General features: G+C 36.4%; 2 protein-coding genes across 2 annotated transcripts; both read left to right on the top strand.

The window, feature by feature from the left end:
- The first annotated feature begins 16404 nt into the window (after nt 1-16404).
- Nucleotides 16405-16989, top strand: LOC148017926 (pentatricopeptide repeat-containing protein At4g21065-like). Its single transcript, XM_087661523.1, has one exon. The coding sequence runs from the start codon at nt 16405-16407 to the stop codon at nt 16987-16989; it is 585 nt and encodes a 194-aa protein (XP_087517649.1).
- A 14-nt stretch (nt 16990-17003) lies between these two features.
- On the top strand, nt 17004-18413 carry LOC148017925 (pentatricopeptide repeat-containing protein At1g15510, chloroplastic-like). The gene is made up of 4 exons (XM_087661522.1): nt 17004-17350; nt 17555-17811; nt 17910-18006; nt 18104-18413. Exons 1-4 carry the CDS (start codon nt 17004-17006, stop codon nt 18411-18413), a joined length of 1011 nt encoding a protein of 336 aa, XP_087517648.1.
- Nucleotides 18414-19445: the final 1032 nt, after the last annotated feature.

Genomic DNA, 19445 nt, shown 5'->3' with positions numbered 1-19445 from the left:
GTAACCTACAATCCGCTTTGCCACTGAATATCAGTTTGTTGGAGAACTTATAGTTTTTCTGGTGCACTGAATTAAAAAAAAAAACAAGGTTTCTATGGCATGGCCAAGTTTTGTGAAGAAAAAGATCGTAGTATGTCACTCAGAATCGTGGCGAGTGTTAGTTATTCTGCTGACACTAGCAGTGATATGTCAGATTGGTTTTTCTCTGAATTTTGTGGCAGTGAATTCATGTGAGGGCATTTCAGTCTTGAGCTAGTTTGATCTGATTAGTGAGTTTGGATCTGCTTATCTCCAAACAAGCACATCACGTATTCTTTAGCGATTTCTCTTCTTGCAATATGTTTCTGTTGGGGTTGATTCTGACACATCTCTGAATCTGGACATGGCTTGGATGGTCTTCTCCAAATGTAAGGGAATGAAACTACTGTGCTAGGAACAGATACTCTGCAGTGAACCCCAATATATATAGCTACTTACATACATGCATCTTGGTTGGCACAGGATCTGACTCAAGTGTAGCTATTTCCATCTGTGCTGCATCTTTAAAGTTAAGGTATTGTGACTTCTTGGTAGAGAACTTGAGCTGCAACTGGCACTTTTTGATATCGTCTTGAGTGGCAGCCATTGTGTCAGTCTCGTTGGAAGCTTGGCAGATCTATTATTGGTCACAAATCCACTCATCTTGTTTATTTGTATGATTGATCTTCTATCCTGAAATTAGTCAAGGTCCTCTGTGGTCTAACTTTACTTTCGACAACCCTTCGACAACGACTCGTGCAAGAGTAGTATGACCCTCTTTTTACCCTTATATGATGTATCAAAAAAATATATTTCATATCCCCTCTTTTATATATAAGATTTTATATTATTATTATAAATAATTATAAATAAATTTTTATGTATTTTTATATGAAACCATGGATTTCAATCATTTAATTCACAAATGTAAAAGCAATGCCTCTTTTCAAGGCTTAGATATACTTTGTAATGATTTCATTATAGCCAATAAAAAGTAAAATAAAAAATTTATTTAAAATTAAATTCACTATGTTTTTAAACATAGCTTTAAGTAAATTATAAGTAAATGAGTTTAGAGAAGTTAGTAAATCATTAAGAATATGAATTATTTGAGTTTTCTCAACCTTCTTAGATTTCTATGAATTGTTAGTGTGGTCCTCAACTCTCTAGAAAGTGATAACAGAAAACTCCATGTGCTTGCCTCTCCAAAAACTTTGTTTCAAGGCGATTGGATGTTATAAAGAAATTATGGTTCATTAGAAATGATGCCAAGATAATCAAAAAACAATATTTCATATCCCCTCTTTTATATATAAGATTTTATATTATTATTATAAATAATTATAAATAAAATTTTATGTATTTTTATATGAAACCATGGATTTCAATCATTTAATTCACAAATGTAAAAGCAATGCCTCTTTTCAAGGCTTAGATATACTTTGTAATGATTTCATTATAGTCAATAAAAAGTAAAATCAAAAATTTATTTAAAATTAAATTCACTATGTTTTTAAACATAGCTTTAAGTAAATTATAAGTAAATGAGTTTAGAGAAGTTAGTAAATCATTAAGAATATGAATTATTTGAGTTTTCTCAACCTTCTTAGATTTCTATGAATTGTTAGTGTGGTCCTCAACTCTCTAGAAAGTGATAACAGAAAACTCCATGTGCTTGCCTCTCCAAAAACTTTGTTTCAAGGCGATTGGATGTTATAAAGAAATTATGGTTCATTAGAAATGATGCCAAGATATAAAATTCATTGATGCATAGACACCATACTTAGTGCAAACACAACGTAATCCTTGTGTCTCTTTGTGCCAAGTGAACCCTTTAACATATACACAAAGTTGCATGTAAAGTAAGTTTGAAGTTAGGAGATGTAAATGACTTTATTTAAATGTATGACAACACTCATTATGGTGCCCCTTTAGTGCCAAGCCAGTAGAACATGGGACATGGACACCATTATCAATGTAGACATAGGACAATCCTTGTGTTCTTTGTGCCAAGCAAGGCTTTGGACATAGCCACATGTGTAAAGTAAGTTTGAAGGTAGGAATTATAAAAGACAGAAATCAAATGCATGAATGCATTGATTATTATACCCTTTAGGGCCAAGCTAGTAAGATATGGGACCTTTTGCTTTAAACACTAACTTCAAACCTATTATTTAATTATTCATAATAGTACATCTTCAAGCTTATGATGCCTAGATTGTAGCCAAAGACTTCTCTTCACATGTATAAAGAATCTATCTAGTGTATACAAGAAGATGATTCATGTTTTTAGACATGTTACGCAAGAGAACTCTTTTGAAATTTACTACAATAGTATATTCTTCTTTCAACCCTAGTGGTACACAAAGAGGCATATAGCTTCATGGATGGAATTTTAGTTATAATCAAGTGAACAATCACCCTAATGATACTACATTATCAAGCTTATGATGCCCAAAATTTAGCCAAAGACTCCTCTTCACATCTACAAAGCATCTACCCAATGTATACAAGAAGATGATTCATGTTTTGAGCCTTAAAAGCAAGAGAAGTTTGTTAAAATTTATTAGAGCAATAAACACTTGGTTTTCCATGATCAATGCATAGCTAGTAAGAATTGGGACCTAGATGCCATGATCAATGCTAGTCAAATTTATAAATACTAGGTATCTAACATTTTCAAGAGATTAACTAAATCCCAAAAGAGTATTCCTAATTCATTGTGCAGAAAACTTATTGTCACTAGACCAATAAACATCTATTGTCGACTTATGTGCTTTCATTAGCAAATAACCATGAGACCTTGTTTAAATCTCTAAAGACACCAAATGTATATATAGGATAGAACATCATGCTATCATAGTCTTAAAAAGAGAGAAATGCAAGGCCATTTGAACAAAATATACAATGCCTTTAGAAGAGAACTTAACCACTTGAGCAACCTTAACATATAAAGCCTTTAGTATATTAAAACCTAGAGAAAAAAAGTCATCAAATATAATTGTAAATGTTAGTTTTGAGACAAGAACTTGCATAATCCTTCACATAATCTAGCAACAAATAATAAACAAATGTACACTATGGGCTAGCAACAAGACGCCATCATTAAGTGATTCCAAATATATACACCTTTGTGCTTCTTCTTACATCTATCCATACTTTAATAAAATGAAAAGAAACAAACATGCCTCTACCTTAGACATATAAATCAAAGAAAGCTTACATGAGATATCATTAGTTGAAAAGAACACTAGGGCTCATGCCAAAAGTAAAATATTCTATCATAGGAGAGCTAGTTCACCTATCCAGTACTTTTGGCTTGAAATTAGTTTTCATATACTTGAGCGCAAAAGCTTTTTAAGAACTTGCATGGCCATTTCAAATGCCTTTATTTCCTATGTATATATATTTTAAAAGCATTCCTAATTAAAACAACTCAAGGCGGCACAATATTAAAAAATGAACAAAAGCTCACATAATAAGTGCTAGTAATAAAAGTGCATATTACTTTTTAAGAGCTCAGAAAGTATCCCTTAGTGTATTAACTCAATATAAACTCTTCCAAAAAATATATTGCAAATAATAAAACTAAAAATACATAGATTACCAAATTAAGGAGTGATTTCTTAGGATGTCTCAACCCCTTGTAATTCACTATATATATGCCCTCTATGTATGCGTTCAAGGCCTATTTATATATATCCATATCTATAAATTTTTGCTTAATAAAACATAACCCTTTTCTATTCAATCTACTAACCCCTTTATATGGGACCCTTCTATATGTAAAAAATGTGTAAAAAATAGTATTTTAAATCCCTTATGTTGAACCCACGTGATAATATATATATTTCTAACTGACCTCCCCAGGGTTTCAACCAAAATACACATATATTACGAACCACGTAATCTAAAATAAAAATAACTACAACATGAATAAGTAGCCAAAGTAGATTAAGATGAGTTCATGATTTACTCTTAACAATGCATTCAATGACATTAACCATAATATTCTTCTAAAATTCCTAAACAAGGAGATGCTTTTGATTCAAAATATAATGGTTCTACTATGCTATACATTCTAATGAAACATGTTTATTAGGAAAGAAACTAGAGAAAGCCAATAGAAGAGGTGCATCTAACACTTACATGCATTGCACGTGAATCTCATATTATCATGCTAACTTCTAAGCTATGGTATTTGTCCTTAAGCACATACCTATAGCATTTATCCTTAAGCAATTTGGTAGATGAATCTTATAGAGATGATCCAAGAAGACATGCGAATAGTATCTAGGCTTATCAACGATGGCCACAAATCTCTAGGCCTGCTACACTTGAGTTGACATCCTTCCTACTTTGAGAGAGAGAGAGAGAGAGAGAGAGAGAGAGAGAGAGAGAGAGAGAGAGAGAGAGAGAGAGAGAGAGAGAGAGAGAGAGAGAGAGAGAGAGAGAGAGAGAGAGAGAGAGAGAGAGAGAGAGAGAGAGAGAGAGAGAGAGAGAGAGAGAGTGTTACCCATCGCACTTGACTTTGTGCTAAAAATGGATCATTGATTGACATTTGTAATCTAATAATCTACATAAGATTGTTCAAGGCCTTCAATTTGGAGAGAGAGAGATTGGCATTGCACTTATCTACATATAATATGATGGACATGATATCCCCCAAGCTAAGGGTAGAGAGGGCATGGAGTTCTTCTTCTTCTTGCCCCACCTACACATTAGGAAGAAGAATGTGAAAAAGAAGAGCATAAGTAAGACCTTGTTAGCGAGGCCTACTTGCAAGGATAAGAAGTTTGATGGGTGTTTCTCTTTTTTATGGAGCCATCCTATGTTGTTGAGTTGAAACCACATCTATGACTCATCATCATCATTTGTGATTTACTTTGTTATCATCTTATCCAGTGCAATATCATACTAGACATGACCTACCATGCTCTTGCAAGAAGACTGGTTGCCCTTGCCAAGCTCTCAAATGAGATGAGAATCGCCTTTCTCCACACCCTAGGCACCATCACGAATTGCAAAGATTCTTGTGGAAGAAGCATGGCTGATGTTTAGCCTAAAGAGACCCGAGGTCATCTTCTTCTCATGTTGGACCTCATCATACGTTGTTCCTTGGCCTCTTGTCCAGATTCCTTCTTTTAGGAACCAACCTCCTCAAGTCCATGGATACTAATGGTCATTTCTTTGACAACATTGTCTCCCCTATAAAGGTTTTGTGGTTTGCTAAAAATGCCCCAACAATAAATAAATGGCTATTGGTTCTACATGAACTTGAGTTTACTTGTTTGAAAGAGGATATTATAAGAGCTAATTTAGCTAAGAATTTTGGCCTATAAAGATCCTATTGAAAGTATACATGTTATAAAACAAAGGTTGATCATGCATCCTTCAATTCATGAGGAAATGAAGGATAAAGATAACCACTTTGTTTTTTGATGGTAGATATAGAAGAATGTTGAAAAAGGGAATCTCATGTTTGCCATTTTGAATGCTGGTCAATAAATCTTTTCAAGAAGTCAAGAAAGCAAGGAAGTAGAAATAGGAAAGTAAGGAAATAAAAAGAAATAATAAGGCTCAATATGGAAGCTTACATTTAGGTTTAAAACATGTATTCCATTGGATATAGAAAGGTAGTGGCCAAGGAGGATGCTATGTTAGATGTCAAGCAAGTTCAAAATGTCTGGAAAGCTAAGAAAGAAGTTTTAAGAAAGTAGTTTTTCAAGATAAAGGGGTTGATTAAGTAGCTAAAACTTTTTGAATTTTGGCATATTGGCAGGGAAATCAACATTAGAGCTCATGATTGGCTAAAAATGCTATTTCAAATTATGTTGTTTCCATGAATGTGGGTAGTCCTAGATATGAAGGTGGGGAAATTCTTCATTTGATTGAAGATTTCTTAAAAACTAGTCGGTTAAAATATTTGGTTGATGAGTATAAAAGGTATGCAATTGTTAGAAAGGCCAAGTCATGCATGCTTATAGATGACCAACTATATATAAGAGGGAATGATAATGAACTGAGAAGATTATTGGACAATTTTGAAATTATTACTTGTTTATCTTCTTGTCATAAAGAAGGATGTGGAGGCCACTTTGGATTTGAGCTAATGAGAGGGAAAATCCTATTAGTGAGACTTAGTTGGCCCATGACTATTGAGTTTTCTCACTCGAGTAAAAGTTTCCCTGCTTGTCAGTTTTTCGTAAGAGAGTGTTGATTTGGGAACTGACTGAACATATGGTTGGCTATGCACCATTTGAGAAATGGGGTTTGGAATTCATTGGACTTTGCCAAGTTCTAAAATAGGAAAATCAAACATCCCTGTTATAGTTGATTATAGGATCAAATGGCTTGAAGCAAAAGCTACTTAAAAATGTAAGAAAGAGGATGTAGTCTAATTTTTGATGAGGTTATATGCTGTAGGTTTGTGATACCATTAGAAATAGTGATAGATCAAGGTCCTAGTTTCAAGAATAAACTAGTTTAGGAATTGACAAGGAAGTTAGATCTAAAGCAAAGGTTTGTTACCCCTCATTGCGCCCCTCAATCTTATGGGTTTGTAGAATCATTCAATGGGACTTTGCAAAAGATTCTCTTTAAAGAGGTAGAATACCATCCCAAGGATTGGGAGAAGTATTTGCACTGAGTTTTAAGGACTTATAGGATAATTTAGAAAATAAGTACATGCTTCACTCCTTTTCATTTAGTATATGGTCAAGGGGAAATAATTGTTGGAATATCAAAGTTGCTACATGGAAGAGTGACCATTAAGGCTGTTTACATAGCCATTGGATGAGATAGGGTAAGGGTTTCCATTGTCCTCTTGTCCATTCATACCTCACCTTCCCTCATGCAACCTTGCTTACATAGGGTTCTCATGCTATACTTCTAGCACCCCCTCAATGTTAAGGTGGCATCGGATTACATAGCATGAAAATGTTCCCCCCTCAATCAATTAGTGGGATGCCTTTATAAAGTAGGCTACATGGATGTTTATGGAAAGATGATACAAAGAATACTAAAAAAGGTAGTCATCAGATGCTTTGGAGACATAGTTAGCCTCTAATTCTTTTGGTGCTTTGGAGACATAGTTGGCTTCCATTTCTATTGGTGCTTCAGGGGAGTGGGGATTTTATTTTTGCGAGCTTTCCTTTTCATTATTTTGTAATCAATCATTTTTTTCAGGCCTTTTTGTGCAACGTACCCATTCTATATATATAAATATCTCTATGCAACATACCCCCATATGGAAATATCCTAGGTCATGCATGAATTTCATGCATAGATTCTTAGCATGATCAACCAAAATAGAAAAGATCCTAGTTCACGATTTTCATGCATACAAAAAGAGATTAACAATTCTTCACTATTACTAAAAGAGTATGACACTTTGCATTTAGATCAAATCTATAAGAAAAACACAATAACAAAACCAACATGGTATACTCTCAACATAACCAACCAATTTAGGGTAAAAGTATTTCTAGCTAGTGTCCAATACATGAACACACATCAAGAAAAAAAACCAACATGGCATATTCTCAACATAACTACATAGTCACATGGCATAGTCATAAAAAAATCTATAGTTAGATGATGAAGTACATAATAAACATATAAGAGTAGCAACAAAATGAAATGTCTAGAGTCTCTCAAGAAAAACACTCTCCCTTTCAGCATGGTACTGGTCCACATGCTATGGTGGACAAACACTCCCTATAGAGGGCATCATCTAGCTCTAGATACATGTAATGTCTCATGTCCTCTACATTAGCCTAGGCCAAACCACTGCACCCCATAAACAATAACAATCACCTGTAAAAAAATAAAAATCTATCTACATCAACCTTGGTAGGAGTCCCATGCACCTTCTAGGATAGACAAAGCCATCTAGCACATGGTTTCGATGAACTAGAAAGTGAACTACATCAATGGCTTCACCAGCCTCCCAGTTATAAAACAATACTCGCTTACCCACCTAATGCCACAAGTAAATGGTGAGGTTTAGCACCTGTTTAGCATTATGAAAAGTGCATGTGCATATATGCAGCATAAAGAAACTCACAAAACCAAATAATACAAGTAAAGAAGGTGCACATAGTTAAAATATAAATAGACTAATGTATCATTAATTGCTCCATTAATGTTTTTGTGAAGCTGTCACACATAGTCTTGCCTATTCAAAAGCACTTGATTATCCATTCAAAAAGTATATGTCAATAGAGTGATTTAGTTCAAAGTACGAATAGTTGACCCTAAGATGGCATTGAGAAACTCTCTCATTTGCAAATTGCCTAGAGCCTTCCAAGGGTAGCTATATAAGACAAGATCCTAAGCATACAAGACTAAATAAAGCCAAAGTCAAGAGAGACAATTAGAATGATCCATGTAGCATAGTGACCCTTAGATATAGTAGCCAAGAAGAAGGGAAAGACAAAAAAGAAACACTAAGAGCCTGTAGGACCATTATCAAACTCTATCACATGGCTAGAGGAAAACATGACTCATCCCAAGTTGATGCACAAGAAAATCTAGAGGACTTCAAGTATTGAAGATCCCATTGTCTTCACTTGAGGTAACATATGTCTTCTTTGAGAGAGTAAATTTCCACTTCACTCCATGTAACAAATGTCTTCCTTGAGAGAGTATAAACATGAGTAGAAGGGTGAGTGAAAATGGTTTCCATCAATGCTTTGTCAAAGTGGGGTCCTCATATTCTGGTATGTGAATAGGAAAAAAGGACTTGATTAACATCTACCCTGAGGTAGGGATGTGATGGAGGCAACAGGGGGTTGCTATATGATGAGAAAGCTTTGGATAGGATGTGGTGAGGATGGAGTGATAGGGAAATAACATCAGTAGAAGTAAGAGAAAGAGGGGGTACGTGGAGATATTGGAGATTAAGGAGTGTAGAAAAAATGCAAGATAGATATGCTAGAATGATAGAGACAAGTGATCACTACATAGAAGAATGGTGTTTTATTTTATTATAGTTTTTCTTATTACAATGACACAGTCATCACAATCAATATTTCATAATATTTTCCTTACATGAATACAATTTTACATATTTAAATATATGCTATTCATTCTTAATATCATTAACAGGGGCATGCCCTCTTAATGTAGGAAGCCAAATCTTCATTTTGCAACCATCCTAGAGCTCATAGTTTGATAGCTAAAGATTTAATGATTGGAATTCATCATGATAATAAGATTTGGAAGTTTGAAAGCCATGTTTCTTAATAAAGTAAAAACGTAATTGGAAACCAATACATTTTATTATCAACAAGAGTCTCTATCCCACATTTCATGAGCCCATGCAAGTGGGGGCATAGAAGCTTGCTTGGGCCATACCACGAAAAATATCTAGCTCTAATGTGGCAATGAAGGACTATGTAGGGGATTTGAGCTCATCAAGAATAGTTAGCACTACCACACAAGAGAAAGTGGAGCGAAGGTTTAGTAGAAGGCATTGAAGGCTTTGGCAAAGCCAACAAGGAGGAAGATGAGCCTCACTCAACACACAAGAAGATGTCAAACTATACTTGGATGCCAATGCCCAAGTAGCTTTGAAAATCCTTCCAATAATGCTTAACAAAAATAGGGATAAGAGAATGGATGGCATAACCAAGTGAGTCACCTTGAATGCAAATAGAGTGAATCACAATGTATTGCACTTTAACATAAGAGTGTTAGTGGTTTTCTTTATTGGAAAGCTTTGAAAGCTCTTGACTTAGCTAACTTGTTTAATATGATTCTCAAATTATAATGCCAAGTTGAGTATTTAGTAATAAGAGTGCAATGCAAAAAATGTTCAAAATTGGAGTCCTCTTCTAAGTCTTAGAGCTCTTATCCTACTTATGGAATCTTTTTTTCAACATTGCTAGGGACTTGAGTAGACCTCTTTACAATCCCCCTCTTGCCTACCCTTAGAGAAATTACATTTTCTTGCTTTGGAACATAATGGAGAAGAAGCCAAAATTCATCAACATTGACATTCCTATTTTGGGAGAATTCCAACATAACCTTTTCTAAAGTTGATTTGCTAGTTCATGTTGCCATTGTGATTAATGGGGCCACTATTTTTAAGAATACCCACAAATCGAGGTAGAGAATAATCACAAAAAGTAGCCAGCTAGAGCACCTTTTGTGAAAACAATTAATAATGTTGCAGATGGTAAAGATAAAAGTGTTGAAGCAACTAAAGAGGTGGATCAAGAAGGATGATAGAAAATTATGACTAAAAAGGATAAGAAAATATCTAAAAAATAATTAAAAATCCTTGATAGCACGATTAAGAACGTACCTTAGATTTATGCTACCTTGAGGGAATCAAAATGGTAATTTTGAGTACATTACATAATTAAATCAAGTAGAGACCCGGAATGTATTTATAGGTTTGAAGATGGTAGCATTTTGAATATCTCTATAAGGTGGGAAAAGAGAAAAATGAACATCATCCATGTCTAGGGAGCTAATGACAATACAATAAAGGGGAAGCAATGGGGCCAACTACTTGATGTCTCACCAAGAATAGGACTTATTGGGGTGACTTCAACATGATCATGGACTAGCGTGATGCATCTTGCTAATCTTTAGTTTGCTCAAGTACTAAGCTTGATTCCTATAAGGAAGTATTACATAGTTGGGCGATGGAGGACATAGCAAAGGTGTTGCAAATCTGTAAGCCATCCTTTACCTAGAACTCATTCATTCATAAAAATTATTGGGCTTGACTATATAGGTGGCATTGTAGTGACCATGACTGATGGCCCCCTCCTAGTAATCACCACCCTAGAGGTGGATATTGAATGTTTTTTATCCAATCACCTACCTATTGTATTGTAGCTCAAAATAGTGTAAGTTGAAGGTCACTATGGAATGCATAAACCCCTTGTGGTGATCCCAAGATGCTACTTGCAAAGGGCTTTTAATGATATACTATTGGTGGCAACATGAAAACTAAAAGAAGACATTGGGAAGCAACAAAGAGACCCATGGCAATTTTATATCACCTTGTAGCAAATGATCACCTTACATGACCTATGGCAACGTGCCAAAGAGAGGATGGGCAAACAATGATTTTTTTGAAATTTCACGGATGGCGCCAAATGCAAGTCAAAAATTGAGCAGGAAGGCCATGAAATTGATAAAGCACAATGCATTTGGGGATTTATTTTTGCAAGCTTTCCTTCTCGTTCTTTTGCAATCATCTAAGGAATTAATGTGACTTCTTAACAATCTATATCATTTGTGCATCATGCAAACATCTCCTATCAAAGCTTTAACTACGACGTAGCTTGTGAACTATAGGTCCAAATCATGGTGGACTAAAGTGTTATCCTAGGAGCTCCTCTACACACAAATGGATAAGCTACTGGAGTAAGACTTCACAAAACCCTATGCCAAAATGGGACATTAGTCAAGTCTTGCCATTATTCAATATTTATCATAAGCTCTTTTTCCACTATATCATATATAGACTTTGTGCTATATAGTGCTAACCTCTGCTATGTAGAATTGAGATCTTAGCTATAAAGCAATTATCTTTGGCATTTAGCAAAGACATTTACAAAAATGGGGCACTAATAATGGTATAGAATGTGTCCCAAGTGTCTACCTATGTCAAGTGCTATATTAAACTAATATGTGCTATAAAGCATAGGTATCTCAACTACATAGCAATGACCTCTAGAATATAGCAGGCTCTTGTGCAAACCATGGGGCACATGTAGCGATAGAATTGGCTCCTAATTGTATGCCCATTTGATAGTGGATACATTTTTCCAGTAATCTATATACTACACATCATCATTATATGCAATCTGGCATGGAGATCTCAACTATTTAGTGCACATGTTCCTCTAGCAAACATGTTAGCAATGTGAGTGGTGACATGTACACCTACATGCTAGCAAACCCTAATGGTGGCTAGTTGCAATACTTGGTAGGAAGGACAATCACATTGCTTTCTTCTTCATAGCTCCAAATTTATGTGGACTACATTCTTAAAGTATATTTTTTTGTATGCACTATGGACTATATTCTTAAAGTATATAGAAGACGGAGTGACTAATTTCTTTGTTATCTTGCATGTTATAGATAGATAACATAGCATCAAAATGAGAATCATATGATGGATAGAAAAGTGAAGTAGCTGTGTCTCTACACATTTGTATAAAAATATCCAATTTATTAATAATAAGACAGCCTAAAGTCTACATGCGTTGTTAGATCTCAACAAGAACATTGAAATATTGCAGATGCTAATAAGGGAGGAACTAAAAGTGGCATATAAACATGCAAGGTTTGATGATGATGTAAGGGTATGTGCCTTGATTCGCCCTACAACTATGGCTTAATCACCATGAAGTTTGATGATGATACAAGGGAAGATGATTCCTCTCACAAGTCCATATCTTAATCAGCCTCAGGTGATAATAAAAGGCTTAACTTGCAAAAAAAAGGAGGTGGGACCCCCCCATTGTCCGTGTGAGACCTCGTGACCTTGCAACTCTACAAACCCAAGGGGCCTCGAACCAACAAAATAAAAGGGGGGTGGGAGGACCAACAAAATAAAAGGGGGGTGGGAGTTCGCTCCCACCGCCCTTTTATTTTGTTGTTCCGAGGCCTCTTAGGTTTGTAGAGTTGCAATTTATTTCGTTGGTCCGAGGGCTCTTGGGTTTGTAGAGTTGCAAGGTCAAGGGGGGTGGGAGCCCCCCCATTGTCCGCGTGTATGTGGAGGATGGGGGGCTCCCACATCCCTGTTATTCTGTTGGTCTAAGGCTCTTGGGTTTGTAGAGTTGCAAGGTCACGGGGTATGCAAGGTAGGAATGGCACGCGGACGATGGGGGGGACTCCCACCCCCCTTTTATTTTGTTGATCCAAGGCTCTTGGGTTTGTAGAGTTGCAAGGTCATGGGGTCTTCAAGGTAGGAATGGAGTGAATTAGAAGCTCATCATAAGGAATCATTAATGAGCAACGAATGTCCAACATGAGGAACACAAGCAATGAATGTGCAAGATGAGGAATCATTAATCAGAACCATCACAAATGTGCAACAAGAGGAACCATCTAATGAACCTTGAAAAAATGGATCCCACAACTGTAGTAGCTCCCTTGTTTCTGTGCACATGCGGACAAGCAAGCTGGTCTACGATCATGAGGAGGAGGATCTGTGGCTTGACAACTTGTGCTCTATTGCATAGGAGCAGGTGTTTTTTTGCGGAGGAGTAGCCCAAATCACCAAACATTGACTTTCAACCTGCATTTATTGCAAATGCAGCCCGCTACTGATGGTCTTTTTCCTCGTCAATAGTCTAGGTAGCCAAGTGACATCCCCTGGAGGCTAGGTGACATCATCCACTGCCAAGAAATAGATTACGCACAGTAGGCAATCTCTCCTTCGTGTGTTTTGCTGAAATCAAAAATTTGTTGGTGTAGGCGAGAGCTCCTTGGTGCAAGCAATAGATTTCTACACGAAGGAGCAGAACATCTACAAACATTGAAGCTCTCTTGTATTTCCCACTCTTTTCCATTGAAAGACAACCTTTTGGGTGATTGTAGGATCGAACATAGGACATAGGAATCGAGTCATTAGTGAGCTACGACTTCTAGGAAATTTTGACAAATGTTAGCATATGGAGTTAGTGTACAAATCAAGGATGTATTCATGCTCAATATTGTAGGCCAGGATGTTGTAGGAGATTTATTAATGCAGTGGAAGTAGTCATTGGTGTGTATGGCTTGTTGGACATCAAGGTTGTAAGGGTGCAGTAGCAACCCAACGGCCTTCACCAATGCTAGTGCTTGATTGTAAACAGTCCAATTGGACATCTAGTAGGTCCCTTCCACCCCTTCTATCAACTACTATTGAGCTATGCCTCTGCCCATGTCAACACCAACACTGAGCCAACCTCCATCCATAGCTTTTAGAGTAGTAGTCAACCCTGTACTGACCATATTTGACTAAAGCTAAAGAAGTGGAAGGATCAAGATGAGAAGACACAACAGTCTATCATATAGGGCAGTGCTTTAATTTGTTGCTCCTTGTGTTATGCAAGAACCAATTGTAAGTTCCTTAGAAGGTGCAGGCATGTACTAGTAGGTAAATTTGCAGCCTCTGCTCATGTGTATGCTACAATGAACATTATGAAGGTGGCTATACACATTTGTCCTCAAGCTTGAGAATGCCAATATTCATAGGAAGGCATTTAGATTGGATCTTGCAATTGGTAACACTCTTCTGAAATTCTATGTTAAGTGCATTCACATTGGATCTTGAGATTGGTAGTAGCCATACTCTGGAGGCATGATACCTTGAATATTCTGAAGGCGGCCTACACATTTGTCCTCAAGCTTGAGAATGCAAATATTCATAGGAAGGCATTCGGATTGGATCTTGCGATTGATAATAGTATTCTGAAATTCTATGTTAAGTGCAGCAGCATTGTAGATGTAGAGAATGTATTTTTTGGGTTATTAGAGCACAATGTTGTCTCCTGGAATATTATGCTAGAACTCTACTTTAAAATCAATCAAAGAGAAAAGGCTATGATTTTCATTAGTAGAACCATGTTTCTAAACATAAATTAGATGTGTTTTGGAGTGTCCTAGCCTCTTTTTGCTCATGGTGACCCTTTCTCCTTGAGTAGTGTTTATGTTTGGCCATTGCAGAGCTTTGCACTTTTAGGATTTCCTATACATTCAATTAGTGTTTCCGACATCAAGGCATCCACTTATACAATCTCTCACTATGTTAAGTGCACATTATTTTATTTCTCACATAGCCTTCTTGGAAAAGTGTCATTCTGGTAGTGTTTGAAGTGCTCCATGTCCACTCAGTTTTCTTCATGGTCTCCGTAAAGGGAAAGCAATCAGGTAGTCTACTTGGTGGTGTACTGCAAAAAGGGTTGAGTTGAATAGAGACTGTCCAGATTTGTAGAACTACAGATTCATTGAAGAGTTTGGTATCACAATGGAAGGCTAGAATAAATGTGCCATTGCTTCTTATGCCAAGCTGTCGTTCCTCTTTTGAGACTGTACTCATGAAACTCTTAGGGTTGAGGTGAAGATAAACTAAGATAGCCACTGTTGTTGAAGCTTGATTGTTCCCTCTTTATAATTATGTGCATGCATTCAATCACTGTTGTTATGTAACAGTTTTTCAGAAGATTCAATATTTCACTATTCTGTTAGTAGCCATGTGGCCTTTTTTATTCTCTTTTTAGCTATGCTCATGACTTTTTCATGCTGCCTAGATGACCTCTTATACATATGTTTATTCTTAACTCGACAACCTTCATGGAAAAAAATTATTGATGTGGACAAACATTAAAGGAAAGACACCAAAATAAACCAGTAGTCTTGTTTTGTGGCAGCGGCGGCTGATTTTGTTATGCCTTGCAGTTATACAGGAAAATGCAAGAGGAAGGGGAAACCCCCAATAAGCAAGCAATTATAATTGCTTGCCCTTCATGCTTTTTGTTCCATCTTAGAAGGAGAATGATTTGTTGAAGAGAAATTGAGCAACATAGTGTTTGAATATGGTAAAAGTTTTACATGATGCTGATGCCTCAAACATGGAGCTCACTTTGGATGTTTTTGTTGGTAGGATGGTAATAAGCATATATGGCAAGTGTGGAAGCATTGTACAAGCTTTCCTTATTAGAACTCTAGAATGACCTCCCTTCAATGGAAAATCTTATGTCCTATCTATTGCAATGTAGGGTTGAGAAGAATCCATCATATGCTTCTTTTGTGAATATGCACATATACAAAAATTGACTTGAGCCTCACAAGGTTCTTGGGAACCATTTGGCTCCTATGCTCGTAGAAAGGAGACTTGTCTTTACTACAAAGCAAGTTTTTCACAGGCTAGTCCGACAAAGTGAACATTCTTAGACTTCTCTTATGCAAGGGCACATTGAATTTGGTGACATACAAGCTGCAAGGGCACATTGTATTCGCTAACATACAAGCTGCTCTCACTTTGTTCCAAAATATGCAAGTAGATTCTATCCATCCTAGCCCGTTTACAATTAAGGCACTTTTTCAGGCTTGCACAAAGTTGAACTTTGTTGATATGGGCCAAAAAATACATGTGGATGTGGTCAATGAGGGGTTTGAGAAGGATGTTTTGTTTGTACTTAGTTGATAGATATGTCTGCCAAATGTGATCTCTTTGGGAAAGCACATGCATTCATGGATGAGTTTCCCTACTAGGATGCTATAATGTGGACAACTCTGCTTGTAGAATATGTGGAGCATGGACTTGCTGAGGGAGTACTAAAGTGCTTGGAAGATATTTGACTTCAGGGTATATTTATTGATGGTGTGACCTATGTCTGTAGCTTGAAAGCATGTGCTAAGATAGGAGCCATGGATAATGGCCGGGAATTACATAATGAAATCATAAAACAGGGCTTTGAAAAAGATCTAAATATTTTCAATACAATGATGGATATTAATGCAAAGTGTGGGTCATTGGCTAAAGCACTTGAGGTATTTGATGAACTTCCAACTCGAGATGTGTTCTCATGGAATGGTTTGTTTGAACGATACATTGACCACGGTCTAGAGGATGAGGCATTAGAAACATTGCAATGGATGAAGATGGACGATTTTTCACCAAATTTGGTTACCTTCATTTCTTCTTTGCAATGTTGCTCTACCATGGGAACAACAGATGGGGTTCTAGGTGTACATTGTGAGATTGTGAAACATGGGTTTGGAAGGGATCAATATGTTATCAATATTGCGATTGACACATATGCCCAATGTGGATCATTTGCAGAAGCAGATGATGCGTATGATGACCTAATAGTTAAAAATGTAATTGCTTGGACTGCACTCATTGCAAGTTTTGTCAGAAATGGCTTGAGTGAGAAAACTTTGGATTATTTTAATGCCATGCAAGTGCAAGCTTATGCTTTGCTGGATGGTGCCTCATTTTTATGCATTTAAAAGCTTGTGGTAGCATGAGAGATTTAGATGAGGGGACTAAAGCCCATGCTTTGATTGTGAAGGAAGGATGTGGTTCACTTGAAGATGCACAAGATTCATTTGATGATTTGATAGTTAAATTTGTAGTTTCATGGAACATATTAGTCGTAGGCTATGCTGAGGAGGGACTTAGTGAGGAAGCACTTGATTTGTTTGGAAAGATTATAAAAAGCGGTCTCTCTTCGGATGCTATTACTTACATATCCATTTTAAAATGTTGTGGAAGCATATGTGGCAAAGGTAGGGGCCAAGGTTTCCATGCTGAAATTGATATTGAGGGGCTTGAAATAAATCTCGGTGTTGCCAGTAGCTTGATAGACATGTATGTGAAATGTGGACTGCTTGTAGAAGCACATTAGGTGTTGGATGACCTACCACTCAGAAATGTTGTTTGTTGGACTGCAATTAACTTTGGGTATGCTAAACATGGACTTGCAAAGGATGATTTAGAGTGTTTTGATAAGATGCAACTAGAGGGTGTGGGTTCAAACATAATTTCACATATTTGTTTGCTAAAATTATGTAGCATATCAAGAAACATGCAGAAGGTGCATGCCACACAGGATGCAGAGGTTGTCAAGGAAGAGCTCGAGAGTGATCCCTTTGTAGTCAATAGTCTGGTGAATGTGTATGACAAAATAGGTTCAATTCTAGAAGCACAGTATGTGTTTGACACCTCAACCATCCAAGATGTTGTCATGTGGAATGCTCTGATTGTTGGGTATATCGAACATGGCCTTAATGAGGAAGTTCTAAACTGTCTTAAGCAAATGCAGTTTGAGAGTGTGACTTTTAATGATGTCACTTATGTGTGTAGTTTGAAAGTTGGTGGGAGGTTAGGGTCTTTTTGCAAGATTAATTTGTTGCCATTGCATTGGTAGATGCTTATGCAAGAGCTGGCTTACTTGCAGAAGCTAAGAGATTGCATAATGATCTAGCAATTAAAATTGTTGTCTCGTGGAATGCATTAATCACAGGGTATTGTCAACATGGGCAGTGTGGAAGAACACTGGACTGTTTTGATCAGATTGCTGTTAAAATGAATATTTCCAAATTCTTGCATATTTATTTGCAGTTTAGGGACATGTACCACAATGGGAGCCATAGCTAAGGACCAAGATATTCACATGCAGGTCTTTAAAGAAGGATTTGATTTGGATCCTTTGGTTGTCAAGGCTTTGGTTAATTCATACCTAAACTATGGCTTCATTGAGGAAGTAGGAGACATTTTTTATGAACAACTAGTCAAAGAAACTAGCTTGCGGAGTACAATCATTTTAGGGCATGTTGAAAATAGACTTCCTGAGTTAGCTTTAGATCTTCTTTTAGAGATGGAGGTGGAGGGTACATATCCAAATGCAATCACAATAGTTTTAGGGGCTTGAAAGTGGGGTGATGTGGATCTTGGTAAGCAAATTTTTAATATTGTAATGTTGGATATAAATGAGATTGGTCCCACTAGAGCTGCATATGATTTGATGTCCAACGTTTATGCAAACTCAAACTTTTGGCAAGGTCATGTCAACATAGATTCATCAGAATAGTAATACAACACCAAAAGTGTGATGAGCAAATCTTTAAAAGATCAGTATGCTTGCTAAGCATAAGACCAATGAGGACTTTGGTGCATGCCATGTGTTTGGCTTAAAGTACAACAATTAAGTATATCATACCACTAGCAATTCTATAGTTAAAAGGTTTAAGCATACACAGATGAGTATAAATGGACACCATCATTGCTAGGAGATTGCATCATCCTGGAAGAGTACTCTATTCCCTATATATGTGATTGAGAATTGTGATTTGGTGGCTTTAGGTCTGACTATTAACAACTTTAAATTTTCAAGTTTACAAGGATCCCATGCTATGTAAAGTACACAAATAGCATGTAGTATTTTTGAGTACTCATAGAGAGTTCATATGATGTTCACATTAAAGAAGATACTAGTTGCACCAATCTTGATTTTCAGAAAAGAGAGAGTTCAAAAAATTATTTAATTGGTTGCAAACACATGTGTTGTGTGTATGTGCACTTCCTACACTTTATTCCCTCTCTTCTTTCCACTCACTTGAAAACAATTAGATAGAAATCTAGGAAATGAAATTACGATCAGCAAAATTATCAAAAAAAATTTGAATCCATTTTCATCTAAGGAGGAAAAGAAAAACGATAAGCAACAACTTATGTTGTATATAATCTATATTTGTATTCAGTAGCCAAATTTGCCAACCATCGGCTGTAATGATTTGAGTAGAGTCCTACCGATACGTACTTATATGTGAATTCACCTCGTGGAGCTGTGTTAGTAGGAATATCAGTCTATGATGCTATGCAGTTCATGGTACCAGATGTACATACAATTTGTATGGGATTAGCCGCTTCTATGGGTTCTTTTATCCTAACCGGTGGGGAAATC

This window comes from Lygodium microphyllum, chromosome 21 (assembly GCF_053477565.2).
Source record: "Lygodium microphyllum isolate KBCC chromosome 21, Lygodium_microphyllum_v1.1.10, whole genome shotgun sequence".
NCBI lineage: Eukaryota > Viridiplantae > Streptophyta > Polypodiopsida > Schizaeales > Lygodiaceae > Lygodium > Lygodium microphyllum.
This window is presented reverse-complemented; position numbering and strand designations above follow the sequence as displayed.